We start from the raw sequence: 23,335 nt of genomic DNA on the forward strand, positions 1-23,335 counted from the left end.
TCTGTCTGCCTAACAAAACCTTTACAGACTATATGAGAGGAAGAGACGGAGTGAGAAGAGAATGTTTTTCTAAGATGCCTTTTCTACTGTTCAGAAATCTCAGCTATCTAAGGAAGCCAGTTTAATGATGTCAGAAAACAGCTTCACGAAACGCGCACAGGCCCCCTGCTGAGTCCAGCGGTCCCAGCGAGGTGGCCTTTGTGAGAGCTGTTCACTGCCCCGGAGGTCTCTGCTATTTATTTATCCCCAGAAAGAAAGATCTGCCTGCCATTCTGAGTCCCACGCTAAGATCCACTCTATCTGAGCAGGCAGGGCAGGATGGGGAGGCACGCCGGACTGCCTCTAAAACATAAATGTCTCCGAGATTGATGGCTTGATGATCTCTTTGGAGATTATATCAAAAATTATTGATTATGGTACTAAGTCGTAGCAAATAGGCTCTGAGGTTGGGAACTAAGTGCTTTCTTTAAAATAATCCAGAAGCAGTAGAATAAATCAATGTGCAGAGCATCTAAAACAGTATAACTCGCATATTGGCTTCATGAATAGCTTGGCTTCAATGTGGAAAAAGCAATAGTACTTTTTAAAAAAACATCTTAACGGTCATCTTGGCATGCTAAGAAAAGGAAGCCAAAGGCTTATTCTAGTATTTACTTTACAGAATTTTATAGAATTTCTAACTTCTAGCATTCATTTATTTTCTAAATCAATGGAAAAAACTGCAAAGTTTTAAATTAATTTGTGCCAGAGAGGGCTTTTTGTTCTTTTTGCAAAGATAAAGATACAAAAATCTTATGAGATATTTTGATTTCAACAACTGAAGCTGACAGGCTTACTCCCGCTCAGTTTTTTGGTGTGAAATCCAAATTTCAGTACACAATAGCACTATTCCTTTTCAGTTTGGTTTGAAGTATGTTTTATTTGCGTAAGATCATTGATTCTGGTGTATAAGAAAAAAATTCCAGCAGTGTATCTTGCTGAAAGAAAAACTCAGTATGTAGAAGTACTAATTTTTGAATAAAGTGAATGATATTTTTTCATATTGTGACAGTATTCTGTGCTTTGAAGGATTCACAGAAGGGTTTGTAAAAGTAACTGTCCCCCAGTGCACTTAAATGTTTACTTGTAAACGGTGAACTACTTAGAGGAGGAAGTAGCACCAGGGAAAGTCAAAAGGTGTCAGAAAACAAAGACCATTATAAAATGATGATACACCACAGCGCTAAAATTGTTACATAACGCGAAGAAAAACTAACTCAGTTAGCACACGTTTGCGTTTGTCATCAGATCTGACCTTGGGAGACCTGAGACCTGGTATTAGGAACATCTCTTCATCTTTATGAGCCTCAGTTTCCTCATCTCTAAACTCAGGAGATTGGACCAGATGATCTTTAAGGCTCCTTTGATTTTCTTGATTCTGTTACCTGAAGTAAGATGTGCTTATTTTTTGGGATTTGGAAGCAGCATATTAAATGCTTCTGGGCCTCTGGTTGTGTCTGTGCCTTCATGTTCTGTTGGGCAAACCAGTATTTTGTGCCCCCTGTGCAGGATGTGCTGTACTGGGAGTGGGAAGAGAATGATGCTCAAATGCGCCTCCTCTCCTCTCATCAGGTTTCCTTCAGTCAAGATTCAGGATGGGGAGAGGAGGAATAAGAATAAGAAGTTTTGTTGAACTGAATTTACCATTTGGGGCGGTTTTCTTCTCTGATGACCATGGTGTCCAGACCCTTTGGGCGAAGTATCAGCAAAACTGCTGTCACACACAGGCAATGCCCTGGGTGTAGAATAGTGAGTGGGAAATGAGGCAGAAACGGAATCTGTATTTCCCCAGAGATGCTGGGAGTAACCCCAGTTTTCTACTTTGAGAGAGTGTAACATGGCCTTGGGTCATTCCCATATTAAAAGCCTTGTCTTATTCCACTGTGTTCTTAATGTACCTAAAAATACATCCTCTACTTTGGAGCATTCTCAGAGGATGAAATCAGAGTCTAAGGATGCATACGGTGTATTATTAAAGCATGTACTAGTTTACATCTGTGATCCCTAAAGAGGGCCCTGTTGCTTCCATGTTTCAGCTGAGTGCGCTCCACAAAGAAGTACCTCCAGTCACACTGGTCCCTGGGGGTTCTTCACTCTCCTAGGTGGGATATCTGAACTCACTGCATTCAAACTACTGCTTTGTATGCTTAGCACGTGAGGCATTTCCTAAGGACAGCTAGCCAGAGGAATAGCATGTGAAATTAACTTCTTTTACAAAAAGTTACCCCATCTTTCTGCTTTTCATGTTTACTATCTTTTCTGCTTATGAAATCCCTATATTAGACTGTACCCTTTCTACTTGCCTACTTAGTATTTTCTAGATACTTCAGCAGATGACAGCAGCAAGGCATATTTCATCCCCAGTGGGAACCAAGTAAATGCATGCCCAGAATTTCGTTTTATGAGAGTCGCCTCCAAGGCTGAGTTGGGAAAAAAATGAGAAAGCCTGTGGAGTGTGGAGAGAGCCTGAGTTCTAATCCAGACTCTGTTACTAGGAAAATGATGTTTGATGGTCTCATCTACACAAAAGGACATATATAACATGTGCCTTGCCAACCTTGGATATGAAAGTGTTTTATAGGCTACAGAAATATATATTTTTTTTTGTGAGGAAGAGCAGCCTTGAGATAACATCTGATGCTGATCCTCCTCTTTTTTTTTTTTTTTTTTTTTTGCCGAGGAATATTGGCCCTGAGCTAACATCCATGCCCATTTTCCTCTACTTTATGTGGGACGCCGCCACAGCATGTTGTCACAAGCAGTGCATTGGTGCATGCTCGGGATCCGAACCTGCAAACCCTGGGCCGCCGAAGCTGAGCATGCACACTTAACTGCTTGAGCCACCAGGCTGGCCCCTGAAATAATTTTTTAATATTTTAAAATGTTAAGCATCTGTAGGGTATTTTTCAGCTTGCAGGCAGTAATTGGAACTAGTTAAAATCAGAAAGGAGGTAACCAAACAGAAATACTGAGTGTGTTTTATGCTTTTCCATCAATGATGAATGCTGGCTAGTTCAATAGAAATAAATTATGTCATACGTGCTTCTAAGGGGCCTTAATTATTTCATTCTTGTAACAAATAATTTAGAAAGAATGACGGTGTGCTGGAAAAAAGCACGGATTTTGGAGTAAGGCAGACCAGGGTTTGAGAGCCTGCTGTGCTACTTATATTAGTCGGGCCAATGCTCCAACCAAATAGGTAAACTGTTCTAACTTTCAGTTTTCTAACGTGTGGTTGGGTAAAATAGAACCTGTTGCTTAGGGTTGTTGTAATGATGAAATAGAACAAAGTGGGAAAATGCCTGACATAATGCCTAAGTCATAGCATGCAAAAGGATTCATTTCCCATCCCCTTGTATCTCCACATTCCCCAGAGAGGAGAAGGAGAAAGGGAAGGTGAGGGTCCTGCAGAATATGTCTTGGTGGAAGAACTCATAAATTGGAGGGTTCTAAAAACCTGAGCCATCAGGGTGTAAATAGACTTAACTGTTCCTTGTTAAATAGCCCTTTTGCCCCCCCTCTATTTTAAATAGTTGACAGATTTTACTGGTTAAAAGAGGAAACTGTTTTGATCTTTTAATTTCCATAGTCATACAGGTGTGGTGACTCTGGGAATTTAATAGTGACTGATAAAAATAATTGGAAATAATTCCTTAAATTACTCTTTTAATTCTTTAAATTTTTCTTGCACGCAATCTTTCTCACCTGCCTTGTTCTGAGTAGCGCAGTCCACTGGTGGACATCGCTTAGATCATGCGACTCCTTAGGGATTGTTGTTTCTGCTGTGTTCGTTGCATGATGCTTTGTTCATCCTCATGGTAGTGGATTATTCAGAAGTCTGGATCAGTTTACAAGTCAGAACAACAAAAGACAGTAATCCTTAGAAGCATTTGTTTAAAAGATCATATTTATAAAAGTAATTATGTAACCATTGGTGAACACTGTTAATTGAGGAAGTAGTAGGAAATGCAAATATGCCCCCAAACCTCACAACAGTCTTTTTTAAATGTAAAAATGCAGCTGTACTTATATATGTTTAAATAATAGAATCATACTACATATACTATTTTTTGATCTTTTTTTCACTTAGCATTACATCTTACTGCATCTGAAAATACATATTTTTGAAATCATTATTTTTAATGGCTGCATAGTATTTTATTTTATGAATGTGCCACAAATTATTTGATTCTCTATTGACAGGCAGTATCTTTTCAATTTTTGCATTTTAAACTGTGCTATAAATGTACATTTGTCTAATTATTTCCATAGGATAATTGCCTAGAAGGTAATTCTAAACCAAAGGTAAATGCACTTTTTAAGGTTTCCAGTACATATTTCTGAATTGACCTTCAGAATGCAGTGAATCTTGTACCAATGAACAATCCCGTCAGCAGTGTGAAAGTGTTATTTAAAAAATAATCAAACAAGGTTAAATCCTAGTGATCTTGAATTCCTTATCATCTGGTATGGTTAGGTTTCTAATTTCTTTCTTGTACTGATGTTTTAGTAACAAGAGTTTATAATAAAGTTTTTAAAAAGCACTGTTTCATAACAGTTATTTCCTATTCCTTCTCCCACTTTCCTCTACGTTAATTTATTTTTTCTCTCTCTCTTTTTCCCACTCCAGGATGGAAGTATGATGTGATGGATATAACTATGGGATACTGTGTGGGTACACGGCCTCCTCCTTCCTGCCTTATCCTCCTGCTTCTCAAGCTTTTGGCCACAGTCTCCCAGGGGCTGCCGGGGACCGGGCCCCTGGGCTTCCACTTCACACATTCCATTTATAATGCTACAGTGTATGAGAACTCAGCAGCAAGGACCTACGTCAACAGTCAGAGTAGAATGGGCATCACCTTGATAGATCTGTCTTGGGATATCAAATACAGAATAGTATCTGGGGACGAGGAAGGCTTTTTCAAAGCAGAAGAAGTCATCATTGCAGATTTCTGTTTTCTCAGAATAAGAACTAAAGGTGGCAATTCTGCCATATTGAATAGGGAAATTCAGGACAATTATTTATTGATAGTAAAAGGTTCTGTCAGAGGAGAGGATTTGGAAGCATGGACCAAAGTGAATATACAGGTTTTAGATATGAATGATCTAAGACCGTTATTTTCACCCACAACTTACTCTGTTACTATAGCAGAAAGCACACCTTTAAGGACTAGTGTCGCCCAGGTGACAGCAACAGATGCCGATATCGGTTCCAATGGAGAATTCTACTACTACTTTAAAAACAAAGTTGATCTCTTTTCAGTTCACCCCACCAGTGGTGTCATCTCTTTAAGTGGACGATTAAATTATGATGAGAAGAATAGGTATGATCTGGAAATTTTGGCTGTGGACCGGGGGATGAAACTTTATGGAAACAACGGAGTGAGCAGTACTGCAAAGCTTTATGTTCACATTGAACGTGTAAATGAACACGCTCCAACTATCCACGTGGTCACTCATGTTCCTTTCTCACTGGACAAGGAGCCGACGTATGCGGTGGTGACAGTCGACGACCTAGATGAGGGGGCGAATGGAGAGATTGAGTCTGTTTCCATTGTGGCTGGGGATCCTTTAGATCAGTTCTTCCTGGCTAAGGAAGGAAAGTGGATGAATGAGTTCAAGATTAAGGAGAGAAAGCGGGTTGACTGGAAGAGCTTTCCCTATGGCTACAATCTCACTCTTCAAGCAAAAGATAAGGGGTCACCTCAGAAATTTTCAGCAGTAAAGATAGTCCACATCGCCAACCCCAAAAGAGACACTGTCCCAATTAGATTTGAAAAAGAAATGTACGAGGTGAGCATTAGCGAATTTTCCCCTCCTGGTGTCGTGGTTGCTATAGTAAAATTAAGTCCCGAACCACTAGATGTGGAATACAAATTATCTCCCGGTGAGGATGCACAGTACTTCAAAATTAATCCTCGGTCAGGTCTGATTGTCACAGAACAGCCACTGAATACTATTAAGAAGGAGGTTTATAAACTGGAGGTGACAAACAAGGAAGGAGATTTAAAAGCACAAGTCACTATCAGCATAGAAGATGCCAACGACCACACCCCAGAATTTCAGCAGCCCCTATATGATGCTTTTGTGAATGAAAGTGTTCCAGTGGGTACGAGCATTCTGATGGTTTCAGCTTCTGATAAAGATAAAGGAGAAAATGGGTACATCACTTATAGTATTGCCAGCTTAAATTTGTTACCATTTGCCATCAACCAGTTTACAGGTGTTATTAGCACAACTGAAGAACTGGATTTTGAATCCTCTCCAGAAACTTACAGGTTCATCGTAAGAGCCTCTGACTGGGGTTCACCATACCGCCATGAAAGTGAGGTAAATGTGACTATTCGAATAGGAAATGTCAATGACAACAGCCCTCTCTTTGAAAAAGTGGCTTGCCAGGGAGTTATTTCATATGACTTTCCAGTTGGGGGTCACATCACAGCTGTCTCAGCAATCGATATTGATGAACTTGAACTTGTAAAGTACAAAATCATCTCTGGAAATGAACTTGGTTTCTTTTATTTAAACCCAGACTCTGGTGTTTTACAGCTTAAAAAGTCACTGATGAATTCTGGCATTAAAAATGGTAATTTTGCCCTCAGGATTACAGCAACCGACGGAGAGAATTTTGCAGACCCCATGTCTGTTAACATTTCAGTCCTACATGGGAAGGTATCTTCAAAGAGCTTTAGTTGCAGAGAAACTCGTGTGGCTCAAAAGCTGGCAGAGAAACTACTCATTAAGGCGAAAGCAAATGGGAGGCTGAATTTGGAAGATGGATTTCTTGACTTTTATTCAATTAATAGGCAAGGACCACATTTTGACAAGTCATTTCCTTCAGATGTGGCTGTGAAGGAGAATCTGCCAGTTGGTGCTAACATTCTGAGGATTAAAGCCTATGATGCTGACTCTGGCTTCAATGGAAAGGTGCTATTTACAATATCTGATGGAAATACAGATAGTTGCTTTAATATTGATATGGAGACTGGGCAACTTAAAGTCCTTATGCCTATGGATCGAGAACACACAGACCTCTATCTCCTTAATATCACCATCTATGACTTAGGTAATCCACAAAAATCTTCATGGAGGTTGCTCACCATCAATGTGGAGGATGCTAATGACAATAGCCCAATTTTTCTTCAAGACAGTTACTCAGTTACCATTCTTGAAAGTTCAAGTATCGGTACTGAGATTATTCAAGTGGAAGCCAGAGACAAAGACTTGGGTTCTAATGGTGAGGTGACTTATTCAGTCTTGACAGATACACAGCAGTTTGCCATCAATAGCTCAACTGGAATCGTTTATGTAGCTGACCAGTTGGACCGGGAATCCAAAGCAAACTACTCTTTAAAAATAGAAGCCAGAGACAAGGCAGAAAGTGGCCAGCAGCTGTTTTCGGTTGTCACTCTTAAGGTTTTTTTGGATGATGTCAATGACTGCTCCCCAGCTTTCATTCCTAGTAGCTATAGTGTGAAGGTTCTTGAAGATCTTCCTGTTGGCACTGTCATTGCTTGGCTGGAGACCCATGATCCAGATCTTGGACTAGGGGGTCAAGTGCGCTATTCTTTGGTCAATGACTATAATGGGAGATTTGAAATCGATAAAGCAAGTGGTGCCATTCGCTTGAGCAAAGAGCTTGACTATGAAAAGCAGCAGTTCTATAATCTCACAGTTCGGGCCAAAGACAAAGGGCGGCCTGTCTCTCTGTCATCTGTTTCCTTTGTTGAGGTGGAAGTGGTGGATGTCAATGAAAACCTCCACAATCCCTATTTCCCAGACTTTGCTGTTGTTGGATCTGTAAAAGAAAACTCACGTATTGGAACAAGTGTGCTACAGGTGACTGCCCAAGATGAGGACTCCGGGAGGGATGGAGAGATCCAGTACTCCATCAGGGATGGCAGTGGTCTTGGAAGGTTCAATATAGATGACGAGAGTGGTAAGTTTAATGTTTTGTGCCAGAAGTGCCTCAATCTCTCATGAGTGGTCAACATTGGAAAAGTAAAGGGGTATTCTCACACTAAAATAGAATGGAAAAATGCAGTTGCATTTGGTGCAGAGAGGATGCAAGTAAAAGCTTTTTCTTAGAATGCATTGGTTTGTAAGAAGACCTGTTTATACAGTAATAGCTGTGATTTTCAGTGAGAGTCTCTGTGTTTGTTTTTCTTGTTCAGCATTACTATTACCAGGTGATCTTTTGGTAAGCATAAGTGATTGTCACCTCTGTTGATTGCACTTCTGCCCTTCACCAAATCAAGGGCCCTAATAAAGTAAATTACATTTGAATTGACTTTAAATTAGAAGTGTGAAATGGATTTTCAAATGGATCTTATGTACCAGTCTTTCCCTTTACAGTAATGCTTTGCTGAAGTGATATTGCATTAGTTGCTAGGTCTTTCATGTTTCACAGGCACATCTGCCCCTAAATGACAGGCATTTGCACTGTGTATGCTCCATTACTATATGGAGCTGTGCTTCTACAAACGTTTCCATGATAGACTAGAGGAGGCATGTTGTGGATATTATTTACAAAAAATTGATTTTAAGATTTTGTTTGTAAGAACTGATTTTTTATAGAAACGTTTTTAAATATGGGGCAAAATTGTCCCAATAGTTTCATTGTCCTTTACCTATTTATTTACTCTCCATCATAGATACAGGTATGTCTATATATATTTCTATTCTTATGATTGTCATTATTTGTCTTTAAGTGTACGTGTTCCTGGACACATGCATATGTATGTGTGTTCTTTGATCAGCACTGTGCATCTTTCTAATATTTTTTAGGTTGTAGACATCTCAAGACAGGGGCTGTGTCTTCTCTATTCTTGTGTAAATGGTATTATTAGCACTTCACAGTTTTCAGGGCACATTTATGTATATTAAATCATTTTCTATAACACTCACTGGGTGCTTTGTTCCCAGTAATGATGGTGATGATTAAAAACAGGTATTATAGAGATACTAATGGTACGTCAGTAATACTAGTAAAAGGATTTGAGAAACTGTATTAAATATTGGATAGGAGTTACAAAACTGTATGTACCATCACAAATTTGAACTGTAATTTTTGTATACATGGGCTCTAATTATGGCCAGTGTAAATTGTAAAATTGGTCTCCATAGCCATAATGAAGGAAAAGGCAAATGTCAAGAAAACTGGATTCTGATTTAGCCACATACTCTATTTTATTGTATATAACTTGCCACTTGATTGGCATATATTTTCACCTTTGAAGTATAAAATGAGAAAGGAAGGGAAGTAACTGAGTGTCTTCTCTGTGCTAACACTTGACTACTACTAATTATTGACTTCATCGAATACTTATGATGGGCAACACACTGTATGAAGGGTTTTACAGTCGAGTCTTATTTAATTCTTACAACACCCCCATGAGGTAGAACTAATAATCATCAACTCATGAACTGACATTCAGAGAAGATATATAACTTGGAGCCTAGTTTCAAACTCTGGCTCTAAGTAACTGTAGTATACAATGCTATCTCCCGTCTAAAGACAAGTATTCGCTTCGTTGCATGTTCCTAGATACACTTGAATTTGGTGTTGATCTAAAATCTGTAAGGCAATAAAGTGTTAAATAGGTTTCAAAGTCCTGATGACCCTTGCTCATTGACTGATGGCACTGGCCATTAATCACCCTTCCTTTTTCCTCAGAGTCCCGTTGTTTGTGTGGCTCTCCAGTGAGAGAAGCTTACCTTTAGGACTCAGGTGGATGCGGGTAGGTAGGTCAACAGGAAGGTGTTGGACCGAATCATTAACCATTGCTACCTAGATGACTACATCAAGCCACATTGCATTGTTTTTATTAGGAAGTTTCCTCTCGATGTGGCTTGATGCAGGGAAGAGCAGGAGCAATTTGGTGCGAGTGGCCTAGATTTTCCCCATTTGTAGTGCGTTTTTTTGTTTTCCTCTTGGGTGTTATTTCAGAAAATGTGTGTATAATTTCATCTGATGATATAGCTGCCCTTACAATTCTTGACTCCAAGAGTTTGATATCTTTTGCTTCTATTAAAAAATAACTTACTGCTTTGCATGTGTTCCATTAGATTCTAGATTGTATAAAATAAATTTTGCCATGGATGATAATAATGCCACTTACATTTTGACATTGCTTTGTGATTGAAAAAGCTCTTTTTTGTAAACATTAACTCCTTTGGGTTAAGGAGTAGCTAAGTGAGTTGTGAAGGTCGCATACTCGTTAGAGGATATAGATGGATCTAGAACGTACATCTCTCCTCAGTCCTAACTCAGTGTTCTTTTGTTTGCATTCATTCCACGTGTTTCCAATTTACTTTCCCAGAGCATTTTTAATTTTTAAAACTATAGTAGCAATTTCCTTTTCCCCTTTTCATTTTATTTTGTTCCCTTCTCTTAGAAAGTAAAACTATGTTTTTCCTCTAGATTATAGGAAAAGAGGTTTATTTAGACTTGATGTTGGAATTTTTTATAAAGGTTAGAATTTCCATATAATAATATTCTTAGCCATCTTACTTCCTTTCCTCTCACCTTTTGTGAATTTTAACATCCAAGTCCAAGAAGCTGTTGAGGAATGATTGCCTGGACTTGTGCCAGAGGATGCTAGGCTGAGGAAATATTTGGCAAATGTATGTCCAGCAAGGGAAGTTATCACCATGGTGCCATTGGGTTTGCACTACTGTTGAATGATCCATCAGCTCTTTGCCTCCAAGTGCTAAAAATCATGGCTTGAGCTTGGGCAGAATGAATGGCTATTTAGCCCTGCGGCTGTTACTGAGTCTCACATCCAGACTCTGTTGTCTTCTTCATTTGACCCTTGGGCATAGAATGGCCTAAACTTGTTTGGATTTTTGTCTTTCAAGAGCCTTTAAGTCAGCTGGCGAAGCTTATTTAATGGCTTGCATTGTTTAGTGGTTCTCGAACTTAGGAGTGCACATGAATCACCTGGAGAGTTTGTTAAAGATGCAGATTCCCAGGCCCAATTCCCAAAGATTCCAATTCGATAGGCCTGGGGTAGGAGCCCAGGAATCTTCATTTAAGCACTCCAAGCATTCCTTCTGCCTGTGGTTTGGAAACACTTCCCTAAATTTACTTGGGCTCCTTAAAGAGTATCTACCAGATTATATCTTTTCCGTAAAATCCTTTTCCTCATTCTTTTGAAAGGCAGGGAATTGGACTCATATTTTAACTAAATTTCTTTTCTAGTCAAGTTTTACAATCCAAATAAATCTTCTATTATTCATTAGCAGTGATAGTTTTCTGAATGCCTTCCTGTTTGGATCAAAAATCTATTTCTGTTCTTCAGTAATTGCAGTGCTCCTGTTTTGTGAAACTGCATATTCTGGGATTAGTTGATCCATTTAGTAATTTTATGTTTTGACTTTTTTGGAGCTCAGTGAACAAAACCATACCTTAAAAATTTTTGATCACGCACAGGCATTTAATAAATGTTTAATAATGTTCACAGTAAATGGATTAACTGGGGGGCCCCCACCTATAGTGGATTTGATCACAATTTAAATTACTAGTCTAGAAGATACAATTTAATCATTTTTTCCTTCACAAAGAATGCATTCTTATTCTTTGACACAACAGGAATTCATATTCTTGACTACTCAGAAGTTTTAGAAGGTTTAGAAAGAGCACATTGGATATTTTAAACCATGATTTTCTATTAGATTATTTTGTAAGCTGCAAACTTGAGCAATGATTTCATTGTTTATTTACCTGAGGTTAAAGAAATATTCAATGGAGATAACAATTTCCAGTTCAGCACATTAATCATGGATAATGGGGAAGATATTTTTACTATCCATTATTGCTAATTATATTATTTCTTTCATTTGTCAAGGATTCTTATGTGCCAGGCACTGTGCTAGGTGTTTTGTGGGTGCTATTTCTAATTGTCACAGTAATCCAGCAAGGTAGTGAAACTTACCCACTTAGGGTCACATATCTGGGAGTTGTCAGAGCTGGGATTGGAACTCCAGAAATGAACTCCAAATATCATGTTAGTTCCCCTATTTTCCACTCCAGCATGCCATAATAACCTTGTTAAGCATATGCATTAGTCATATTTTTCTGTATTATTGCTGCGTAACAATCACAAAATTTCAGTGGCTTATGGAAACAGACATTTTTTTTTTCTTGCTCCTGAGTCTGGGGGAACAGTTGAAGCAGCACTTTTGCAGGCTGTGGATGAAATTACAATCTGTTCCACATGTCTTCCCATTCCAGGACTCAGGCTGAAGGAGTCCCCACTATCTGGGATGTGACATTCTCAAAGTGGAAGTCAGGAGCACGGAAGGGCTGATGGAAGCTTGCAGTGCCTCTTAAAGCCTCTGCACAAAACTGGCCCACATTCCATTGGCCAAAGCAGGTCATGGCGCCAAGCTCAACATCGGTGTGGGAGCAGAGAAGAATACTCCTTTTACAGAGGGAGGAGGGGAGAGGAATGAATAACTACTGAGTAATAATATAGCCTGACATAGCATACGACAACTCTCATCGTCTTCATAGTCTATCATTAATTGAATGCTACCTATGTGTAAGCCACTGGGCCTGGCATTAGTGACACAAAGAGCTACAGGTATAAAGCCTGGGCCTTCCATAGTGGGAAATTTCCCAGTCTGTCTGAGAGGATAGAATGCACCTGCAGGCGATGATGCTGGTGGCAACGGCAGCAGTGGTTAACATTTACTGAGCACTATCTATGTGCCGAGTTCTGTGCAAAATGCTTTATACAGATGGTCTCATTCAGTCATCCCATGGGGTAGGGACATTTGTTTCCTTCTTTTTACACATCTAGTGTTTTAAGAAGAAAAACTCACATGCACAACACATTTGCATTTATATTTACCTTTCTTCATATTGAGGCTCTAGCAAGCATTTCTCCAACTTATGTGAGCATAGAACGCTCTTTTTATTCCAAATGTTTTGATAGAATCAGCAGAGGCTTAGGAAACCTAATGTGCACTTGGATTCAAATAGATACCCAAAAGACATATCTCAGATTCATTAAGCACTGTAAAACTAATTACTATTTTTTTGTAAACAGACTATTCCAACAATAAATAAATATAACTTTATAATTACATTCACAAAATTACATTTTGTGCTAGCTCTCTCCTACTGGCTTCTCCAGATCCACTTTCTGCTTTGTGTCCAGGCACCTGAACTCCTTGGCCAGTGGACTCCTTTGCCCCCTGACATCTCTTGGTTCTGCCTGTGAGAATGTAGAGAGGATGAAAGAGAAATAGGTCAGAGTATTTGTCCCTTTGACTCTTTCCACACTGGTTTCTGTGGGCTGGCTGTCTCCCTCTATTGATGGTGGAAACAACTGCCTGCTGTTACCAACCCTGGACTACTGCATCTTTTTTTTTTTTTACTTTCCCTAAATCCTGCTCACACCTTTGTAAATAGTTTATTTACTAAATGCTTCTCAATTAGCCAATTTGAGTGCCATCTGTTTTCTGGCAAGATCCTAACTGATAAAATACTTTTCTTACATAAATATTTTTAAAAGTGATTTTAAGTTTAAAAATATTTCTAAGGCTGATGTTTTCCAGCAATTCCTATTAACCCCAATTTCTGCAATGCTGCTCTGTGTGTTGGCACTTTCCACTGGAGGCTTGGAGAAACAGTAGAGAGATAATAATTATCCAATGCTTTCATTTTACAAGGAAAGAAAATGAAACCAGAGAACTTTGTCTCCCCATTTAATTTATGCTTTCCACAACTTTTCTATGATGAAAAGACAATTTTTTGCTTTGCCGAAGACGCGGTCCCACCAGACACAGGAAGAAGAGGGATTTGGCTGGATGGTGTGGTACCAGGATCTTTTAAGCTCTCAAATGTTGTGATGCTATACTTTGATCTTCTGCAGGAGGAAGGATTCATTTCAACTGGTGGCCAAGGAAAGAATAAAGACATACAACTGAGTAGCCTTTTATTTATTTAGTTCAACTGAAGAACTGTTTACTAGCTGCCAGTGCTGAATTGAATACGCTTTATCAGCAGTCTCTAATCATCAGATAGTCAAGAGTGAGTGAATGAAAGCCAAGAAAGGGAAAAGCTGTATGAAATATGAGGAGATTTTTGTCATTGCAGAGACCGTTAGTCCCAGCCCAGATTTTTAAAGGAGTGGTAATTCCCATAGTAGCATGTCTCTTGTGTAATATAATAAACTATAAGCTTCTTTTTTCTTATACTCAGATGCACCAGAAATCATATTTTATCTTATGGATGGCTGTTAATCTTTCTAGTTTCTTTTTCCCAAACTTGCCTGTTAACTCCTCTTAGACAAGTTGAGGAAGAAGATATGTTATTTAGCGGCTTTGGTGTAATTCATGACGATTCCAGACTGAATAGCATTCCCCATCTTCATTCTTCTTTGGAGGTGATATTTTTATCTCCACCCATCTAAGTCAAAAGAGATTCCTTGAATTTTGGTCCAAGCTTGCCCTTAAAATTTCCCCTTGGGACCAGAGCAAGCAAAGGAGAGGAATAAAATTATGATGGAGTGATGGCAGAAACTTTTCTTGGTTCTGGATTTTTAACCTTAACTCTAGACTTTTGATCATAATTATTTGAGAGAAAAATAATGTTTCCCAGAGGAGCCCTGAACACTTCACAACATTCGGATGAACTTAGTAGTTGTCATGTAAGCCAGGTGGGAGAGAGGATTAGAAGCTTCTAGAAAATAATGAACAGCATGTTTTTATTACTATTTTCAGCACGTACTTTCTTCTTGACCTTTACTTAACTGTTGGCTGAAGGCAATTTAGGTTTTAATAAAGGACTGTTGTTCAAATCTGTAATTATGTCTTCATTGTGTATCAAGTTTGAGCTGCTATTGTCCCTGTGTAACTAGTAAATGATAAAAATAAGGACCACCATAAAGAGGAAATCCAAAAGGGTGGCAAGCCAACAACCTGGAAATTTGTGTGGTGTTTTCTCTGAAATCAGTCTTTCTTTTGTATCAGTAATGGAAGTTTTCAATGGCTTACCTGGCCCTTTGTGTCAGGGTCATTATTTCCCCAGTGCTAAGAGATGCTAAATTGTTTTTATTTCTTGTTAATTGACAAGAAGGGAGATTTCAGAGGTCTAGTAAGCAGAGGTTGCAAAAACTATCAAATGATTACTTCCTCTATTAGTGGCTCTCTAGAAGGTAGTGGGATAAATTTATTGCCCTCCATGACTTTGGATAGCATGCATCTCATTTCAGTCTCCTAAAAATGTTTTTTGCAGGTATTTTGTATGCACATTGAAGGATACTTTCATTTATCATTACATTTGGAAGAATTGTAGAGTTTGATAAATATTTATGTGATGCCACTACATTCACAATGTTTCATTGAAAAGAAAATGAAAATGAAAATGGGCTGTCGTCTGTATTTTTAGCTTGCTAGTTTTTATGAAAGCATGTCTTATCGACAGGCAGAATCTACAAAGAGTTGTGTGTAGGATTCAATTCAATTTATATTAAATTCTGGGCACTGGTAGATGAGTTACTGAATATAATAGGACTCTCCAAATTTTCCCATTGGATGCTGGAGGATTTAGTGATCCTCTAGGGCCACTCTTTGTGATTAAATTCACAGATTTTCATTTGCATAACATAGTTAATATTCTAGTTACTTGTAAAAAGCAGCATGTTGGTTAAAATAACATTGAATATGAAATGTTTTGAGTCAAAAAGTGAATAAAAGTTGAAGGAATTAAGCTAAAAATTTGAGGATTTTTAAATACACACACACACACACGCACTAAAAGATATTATGGTAAAAACGTAAAGGCTCTGTGGTTTATGCTCAAGATCTATAAAATAGAGCTTAAACCAATTTCATAGTTTTTTCTCCACCTTTTTCTTAAAAGTCTACCTCTTCTCCCTCTCTGCTTCCCTTCTTTCTTTTTTCTTGCCCTCCGCCTCTTCCTTCCCTCGTTCCCATGTTTATAGTGCACCCATTCCCTGTAGGCACAGTGCTTTGCACTGAAAAGGATGCATAGATGATTAAGTCAAGGACTAGTGGTAGAGACAGAAAAGCATGTAATTGCAAACTGTGCGATGCTTAAGTGACACAACGTGAGTGCCTTGTGCCAGCAATTCATCATGTTCATTGTGGCCTTAGCTTCGCCCTTTGGCATTGTGGGATGATTTTTACAAATTCCAATGGGAGACGAGACAGTATGAGAGATAACTAGAGCACTAAAGGGAGTTGATAATGATGTATAGGCAAAGGCTTAATTGTCAAGGAATTCCTAACCCCAGAAATGGATCCAGGTTTTGTGAGGCTTGAAGCTCGGACCTTATATGCTTTGAGAAAAAGAATGAAAAGGTATGACTACAAAATTATTGTATTTGTTTGGAATGGGGAAAGAAGTCACAGTAACTCATAAGTTTGAAAGTGAGCAAACACCATAAATATCACAAAACTCAGGAAAATAATATAATATTTTTGTTGATTATACATGTGACATACCTCTTTAATATTTTTTCCCTACGTTTTTTGGTTGCATTTTTGGTTTGACTGTCTCTTCATAAGACAACAATTTTGTAGTTGTTTCTATAGAAAGTACAAAAAGATTATTTAGTTTTCCTCCAATGTGGTTGATTGAAATTTGTTTTTTATTATTGAGCATTTACAAATGTTTCTCCAGAGCCACGACTTGTTGCTGGCATTACTATGTACATTTTCTACATTGGTGACATATTTGCAAAAAAATCTATCAAGTTTCTTTCTCATACGAGCTGTTACAGATATATTGGCTGTTAATAATACTGCTACAGGTCTGTGCTCTGTAAACAAAAAAAAGTCTAGTAATTTCCATTTCTCCGAATCTAATCAACAAAAGAAAATATCATGGTGTGTTTATAAATTGTATGCTGTATTCCAGGAGAAAACTTTGATTTTGACTCTGTATGCAGGAACCAGATCTTCCAATTACAAATTTGTGTGTCTAATGATTGGGAAATTTCCACAGACTAGCTTCTGACTCTGTACATTTTGAGCCTAGTTTCTCCTCTCCCACCACCATAATTCTAGTGCTGGCCACCAGGGGATATGTTCATATGGTGATACAAGTTCGGTCCTGCCCTTCATGCTAAAATGCTGGGTGTCTCAGCACAGGGAGTAGTAGGAGTGTTTTTGGAAGTCATTCCTATACTGGGACTGCTAACAACAATTTGTTTATACATGGGACTGATGGTGAACCACATAGATAGATGCCACTAAATGCAAACTAAATGTGTCCTCAACTCAGTTGTCCCTTAGATGCCTCAAATGCCTGCAGCCACTCTACCTGGTAATGTAAAATGTAGTTGAGGAAAATTTGGGGGGGAATGAGAAAGAAGTTTTGAATTATTGTGGTTAAAGTATATCACTTTTGCAAAATTTATAAAAATGTATAACCATGTGAACCATTGCAAGGGTCTTCCCTGGGGTTTGGAAACTTCGGCTTTGAAAGCTTCGTGTGAAATCTGCACCTGCCCAGCAATGTTAGTAAATGAACATTTTTCTGAAAGAATTAAGTCTTCAGGGTCATTGGAGGGAGTGACTGAGCTGGGCCCAGCCACAAAGGCTAGTTCTGATTTGAAGACTGGTGACATCTAGATCAGGTTTAAGGTTTTTGTCACTCTTGTGTTATTATGGAGCCAGCAGACAAACAATGCAAAGGACCTGAGATCAAGGTTGCATGTGAGTGGATCTGGCTTTCTGGTATCTCCAGGTATCTCAAGGAGGTGCTCTGGAAGTTCTGTAGCCAAAGCAGCACTTGAAGAGTAACAAACTTGCAAGTTCAAGAAATACAGAGTCTTGAGCTCACTGCCTTTTCAGAGCAGTTGGCTGGTGAGAGAATTGTATTGTTCCTTGGGCCCCTTCTCTCTTATAACAACTATTTGGGAATTCACTAGTAAGACTATACCAGGATCTGGAAGCAAATGAAAAGGGCCTTTGAGAGCTGTCCTAATGACTGTCACAGAGTTCTTTCTCTTAGACTCATTATCTGTATCCTAAAAGCATGACTTGGGGGCCTCCCCAAAATCATAAGCGGTGTTACTTAACCATAATTTCCACTTTATGATTAAAATTTATTATAGATAATCTAATTTATTGCTATTGAAATGTACACATCAGTAGCACATCTCACAATCAGTAATTTTCATCCCCATGGGCTGCTGGCATTGGTAGGATGTTTCTAATTTCATTGACTGGAACCTTCATAAAGCCCTGTGATTATTAAAAACCAACACTGACTTGAGGTCAGCTTTGACAGAGAATTCTATACTTGGGATATCATATACTTAAGCCAGTATGAGGCCCTGGGATCCTTAATGAGGCTGTGGAGATGGAAAATAAGGTTAAAGTCTGCTTCCATGTATGTCGATCCCGGGCCCACATGCATGTCACGCGTCTTTCCCCAAACCTAGGTAGAGTTAGGTATTTTCTTTCCCACACCTTGATGACACTTCTAAGGGAATATTTACCATATTTAAACTGAATGAGCCTTGAAATGAAAATACAGTGATTAAATTTTGGATAACAATTTCATAAAACGTTGTTCTAGTTGCTGAAAGCACAGGTGTAGTCCTTTCATCTGTCTGGTAATTTTATCCTAAAAGGCAAATAATCAGAATTAGAGTGAGTGAGACTTTTATCTATGGTCACTAAGATCTTGTGTTTCATAGCTAAGATAGTGTAGGTACTCAAGGGTGTTAATGCTAAGTCAGAAATCTATATTCCACAGTTGTACAATATGACTCAAAAATGTATAGTAATACTTTAGCTAATTTAGAACTTGATAATTTGGTAGCACACACTCAAGAACAGGATGTAAGCAAAAATTGCTGTTGGGAGCCTCCTAAATAGCCTTTAAAAAGAATATGCCCTGATTTTACATGAACTTTTGTGTTTTTACCTAGACTTTATTTAGTTTTACTTTGTATACAATTCTAATAAGCTAGACTTCTTGATATGTAATCCTATAGTATTTTAGAAATTGCAAAGCAGAAATATTGCTATCAGAAGGCATACTAACAACAATAAGAAATAATAACCCCGTTAATCAGGCAGCAAGAGAAATAAATCATTAACGTCCATTGCCTGTTTATTATGTGCCAGACATTAAAAGGTATGAACTCATCCACTTTTCACAAGGATTCTATGAGGTAGATGCTCTTATTATCCACATCTTATGGATGAGGAAACAAAAGCTTGATTTTAAATTACTTGTCCAAGGTTTTACAGCTTGTGATGGAGCTGGGATTTGAAGGAAGCAGGCCAACACCAGAGCCTGAACTCTTAATCACTACACCTCAGACACTTTCTGGATAAACAGCCCTAAGTACCTCCTTAAGGGCTGAAACCCAAAGGGAGCCCATCACTTCATTACCACACAGTGTAATAGCTGATCATTATAATGAAGAGTCCCAATCATTGTAGAGGCCAAGGTTCCGAAGAAAACAGAGCCTGAGGCGAAAGTTGCAGTACTTGCTAATGTTTTATTAAGGGTACAATCCCAGGGGAACAAGAATGAGGCAAAAATGGAAGCCAGCCCAGAAGGAAGTGAGACCACATATAAATTGGTACGTTATTAAATTAGTCACAGTTTCACAACAAAACCTAGCCTGTTTCTCAGTCACTCTACATATCTGCAGGGAGACCACATAGAACCACTGCATCTTCGGCCATTCAACCTGGTGCTGGAGGGAAGGGCAAGCAATTTTTCTGTTGGCTGTTTCCCATTTTTGACCTCTTGGTAGTCAGATCTACCGCCTGGAGCATTAGCTCCCCAACTCTTCTGGGTTGTGTTTGGTATACCTGGGCAACTGGTGAGGAAGCCAGTACTTTGTGGGTACCGTCTGGCCTGTGCTTACGTGTTGCGTCTCTCTCATCAGTCAGTGCTGTGGGGAACTCCTTTTTCTGTTGTAGCAGCGGGAATTCCTGTCCAGAAGCTGGTGAACAGCGAGGCCTGTGGGGCAGTGGAGCAGGCTGGGCTGAGCGCATCTTGGTGGTGTGCAGACTGGGTCTGAGCAGAGAATTGCAATGTATTTAGGAAAGATTTTTCATCAAAACAAACAAACAAAACCTAAACAAAGCAAAACACATCCTATAAAATTGTGATGCCTACCTGGGCGGATGCTCAACTACTTAGAAAACTGAGCTACACAAAATGACACATTTCCAAAGGCTCTGATTTGTCAAGGTGTTTTGATACCCGTTTCTCTGGACCTTAGACTGCTTAGAACTACAAGGGGGAAAGTGCCAGCACTTCGTATTCTTGGATTGATGTGGACAAAACATCTTTTTAATACTTCTTTCTTGTGAGCATCCGACGTCTGAGCTCTATTTTATCAAATGTATGTGCATGAATTCACAGGCTAGAAATGCAGAGAGAGGTAGAAGAGAGACTAGAGGTTGAAGATTTTGTGTGAGTTTTATCTGCTGAACTTACTTTCCCATCTCCATTCCTGACTTTCCCATCTCCATTCCTGGTCACAATATAGTAATTATCTTCATTATCCTCCTGATAGTGCGATCACCACCGTCATCCAGCACTTATGGAGAGCTTGCTATCTGCTAGATACTCTGCAGGGTGTTTCATGTACTTGAGCTCATTCAATCCTCACATTGAACTTACAAGGCAGGTACTCTCAGTACCCCAGATTGATGCGTGTGGGAACTGAAGTTTAGATACGTTAAATAACTTGCCCGATTCCACAAAGCTAGAGAATAACAGAGCCAAGGTCTCAACTCACATCATCTAACTCCACAGCCCTTGCTCCTGTCCTGACCACACACTGCTCCGGGGGCCTGCATGTTTGAGTCTCTTAGAAAAATGCCACCCCTTTCCTACCCTACGCATCCCATTTTCTCAGGTGCCTTGTTGCTAACAGCTTAGAGACAATATCTGCTATATTCAATCATTCATTATAATATACATTATATATTATAGCATATAATATAAAATATAATGAACAGATAATGTAGGCTAATTATATGTATTAAATATAACAAATACATAATACATTATATAATATAAACAATTATAATATAAAATATAATATAAAATAACATAATATACATTATATAATGTTTTATATGTTATATACATGTTATAATATGGTATATATTGATATTATTGTATATATGTTATTATATATCATATAATACATACTGAGTACCTACTATCTTCCAGGTATTGTTCTAGGGACTGAGTTAGACCAGTGAGCCAAATGGACAAAAATGTTATCCTTGGAACATTCTAATGGGGAAGTATATAATAATCAAGATAGTAAAATTTGTATATGTTAGATGTAATATGTTAGATGGGTTTAAGTGCTAAGCAGAAAAATAATGCAAGTAAGGAAGAAAGAAAGTGTACAGATGGTGGTGGGTTCCAAAGAAGGCCTCACTAAGAAGGTGCCCTCTGGATAAAGTCCTGAAGGAATTTTAGATTTGTAAACTGTTTATTTCAACTTAGAGGAAGGCAAGAGAGATGGGGAGCAAACTCAGTTGATTGCCACAGACAAACTCAGATAACTACACTTTGTGATTAACAAAACCACTGTAAACTGCAGGAAGAATGTAATTTAAAAGACACAATTGTAAATGCAGATTTGTTAAACACGGAAGTAGCTTGTTTAAAAGTATTTTCTAGTGAATCGAAAGTCTTAATGTAAATCTACCCCATCTCACCTTTAACTCCAACATGTCTACACCAAAAGAGGAAAAACTTTTTCACTACCTCCTCCCTGGTTAATTGTATACATATTTCCCATCTTTCTTCTGGATACTAATTCACAGCAATTGTACTTTCATTATTATCAAACGTTTGGTCTTTAAACTCATCAGATTGAGCAACTGCTGTGTCGGGTGTGATGTCCTAGCTGCTGGGTGTGGAGCTGGGTCCCCTGCTTAGAGGACTTCCATTCTAGTTGGGAGGATAAGGCGTGCATGCAGGAAAAGTGGAAGTGTGTTGTCTTGTTTAATAAAATAGTCACACATACACCCTATACCTAAATTACTAATTTTTAAAGAATTGAAGTAATTTAATATACTTTCTGCTAAAATTATAATCGAACGGGATTTTTAAAAGCTCTCTGGGAACTCTCTGGAGCACTTTTAGCGTGATGCCCTGCACTGACATTTGAAGGTGAGACTTACTGAGATGAAGTGACTTTTCCACCGCCCCACAGCTGGCCAGTAGTACAGCTGAGCCTTGAAGCCAGGACTTGTATTGCTCAGAGCTATCTTGATGATCAGAAGATGCTTTTGATGCCCTAGGTTGTCATCGTCAACCTTATTTCTTACTGAGATGTGGAGTTACTGACTTGGCTGTAAGCAGAGATCACCTTTTACTAGAATGGCTGATGCTAGGGTTGACTGTGTGTGCCCTTTTTGCTTGGAAGTTTTTTTTCGACCATCCTTTATGGTATTTACAGCTTAGTATTTCACATTCTGTTGTTTACTGACCTAAAAACGTCATACCTAACATTTGAAGCCAAGATGAGAGCACATTTTTTTAATCACACATCTTCAGTTTTTAGTCACAGAACTCTTTAAATTAAATCATTAGCATATGCAAACACTCCTTTTCCCAAAGTGGTTTTCTACTCTGCAATTATTATGTTGTTTTGGGTAAGATAAATAAACCCAACATTAAAACACTAGACATTAAAATGAGAAACAGTAGCATTGTTGTTATAAAATATTTGGGAGCTATGAAAAACACAAACACACACAAACCAGCCCCTGTGGCTCCTGGCCGTGCATGTTACACAAAGTGATGCCCCTCTGTACCCCAGCTTCCCTGGGGGAACACTGGGATGTTGAAAAGTCTCTGCTGGGATTGAATGGCCAAACCACTTAGCTGGGGGTGGATGGGACAGAGAGGATTTGGCATTCTTTTGTTCTGATCAAACCAATGCAGTTTCTCCAGCTGTGAGGTTGAATTTCCAGGCCTTTAGTAAAATTAAATTGTTTGCTTTGTCTAATACCAATTCTGGTTTCAGGCAGACGGAGCTACAGTGGGAAAACAACCCGTATGGGAATCACACATGTGCGGTTGGCTCTCAGGCAAATAGTTAATCATTCCGGGGACCCCGTATGCTCACTTAACATGCAGAGCTTGGTACCCAGGTTTGAGTAGATGGCCTGTCACTCTCAAGATTTCTCTCTGTTGCAGGGGAATACTTCCTAGTCGGCGCATGTGATTCTTAATAAAGATGTTGGAAACAGCAGCCCTGCTGCGTTTTGGCTTTTAACCAGAAGCTGAATAAAGATCAGAAGTTCTCTGTCC

General features: G+C 38.8%; 1 protein-coding gene across 1 annotated transcript in view; it reads left to right on the forward strand.

Moving 5' to 3' along the window:
* The first annotated feature begins 4,674 nt into the window (after positions 1 to 4,674).
* FAT3 (FAT atypical cadherin 3) overlaps positions 4,675 to 23,335 on the forward strand; it is a 502,525-nt gene continuing 483,864 nt past the window's right edge. The window contains exon 1 of the mRNA XM_087433575.1: positions 4,675 to 7,978. Coding sequence (XP_087289701.1) covers positions 4,687 to 7,978 — 3,292 coding nt within the window. The 5' untranslated portion in view covers positions 4,675 to 4,686. The remainder of the gene's footprint in view (positions 7,979 to 23,335) is intronic.

The sequence above is a fragment of the Ceratotherium simum genome, chromosome 7 (assembly GCF_057802395.1).
Source record: "Ceratotherium simum simum isolate JZ-2026a chromosome 7, ASM5780239v1, whole genome shotgun sequence".
NCBI lineage: Eukaryota > Metazoa > Chordata > Mammalia > Perissodactyla > Rhinocerotidae > Ceratotherium > Ceratotherium simum.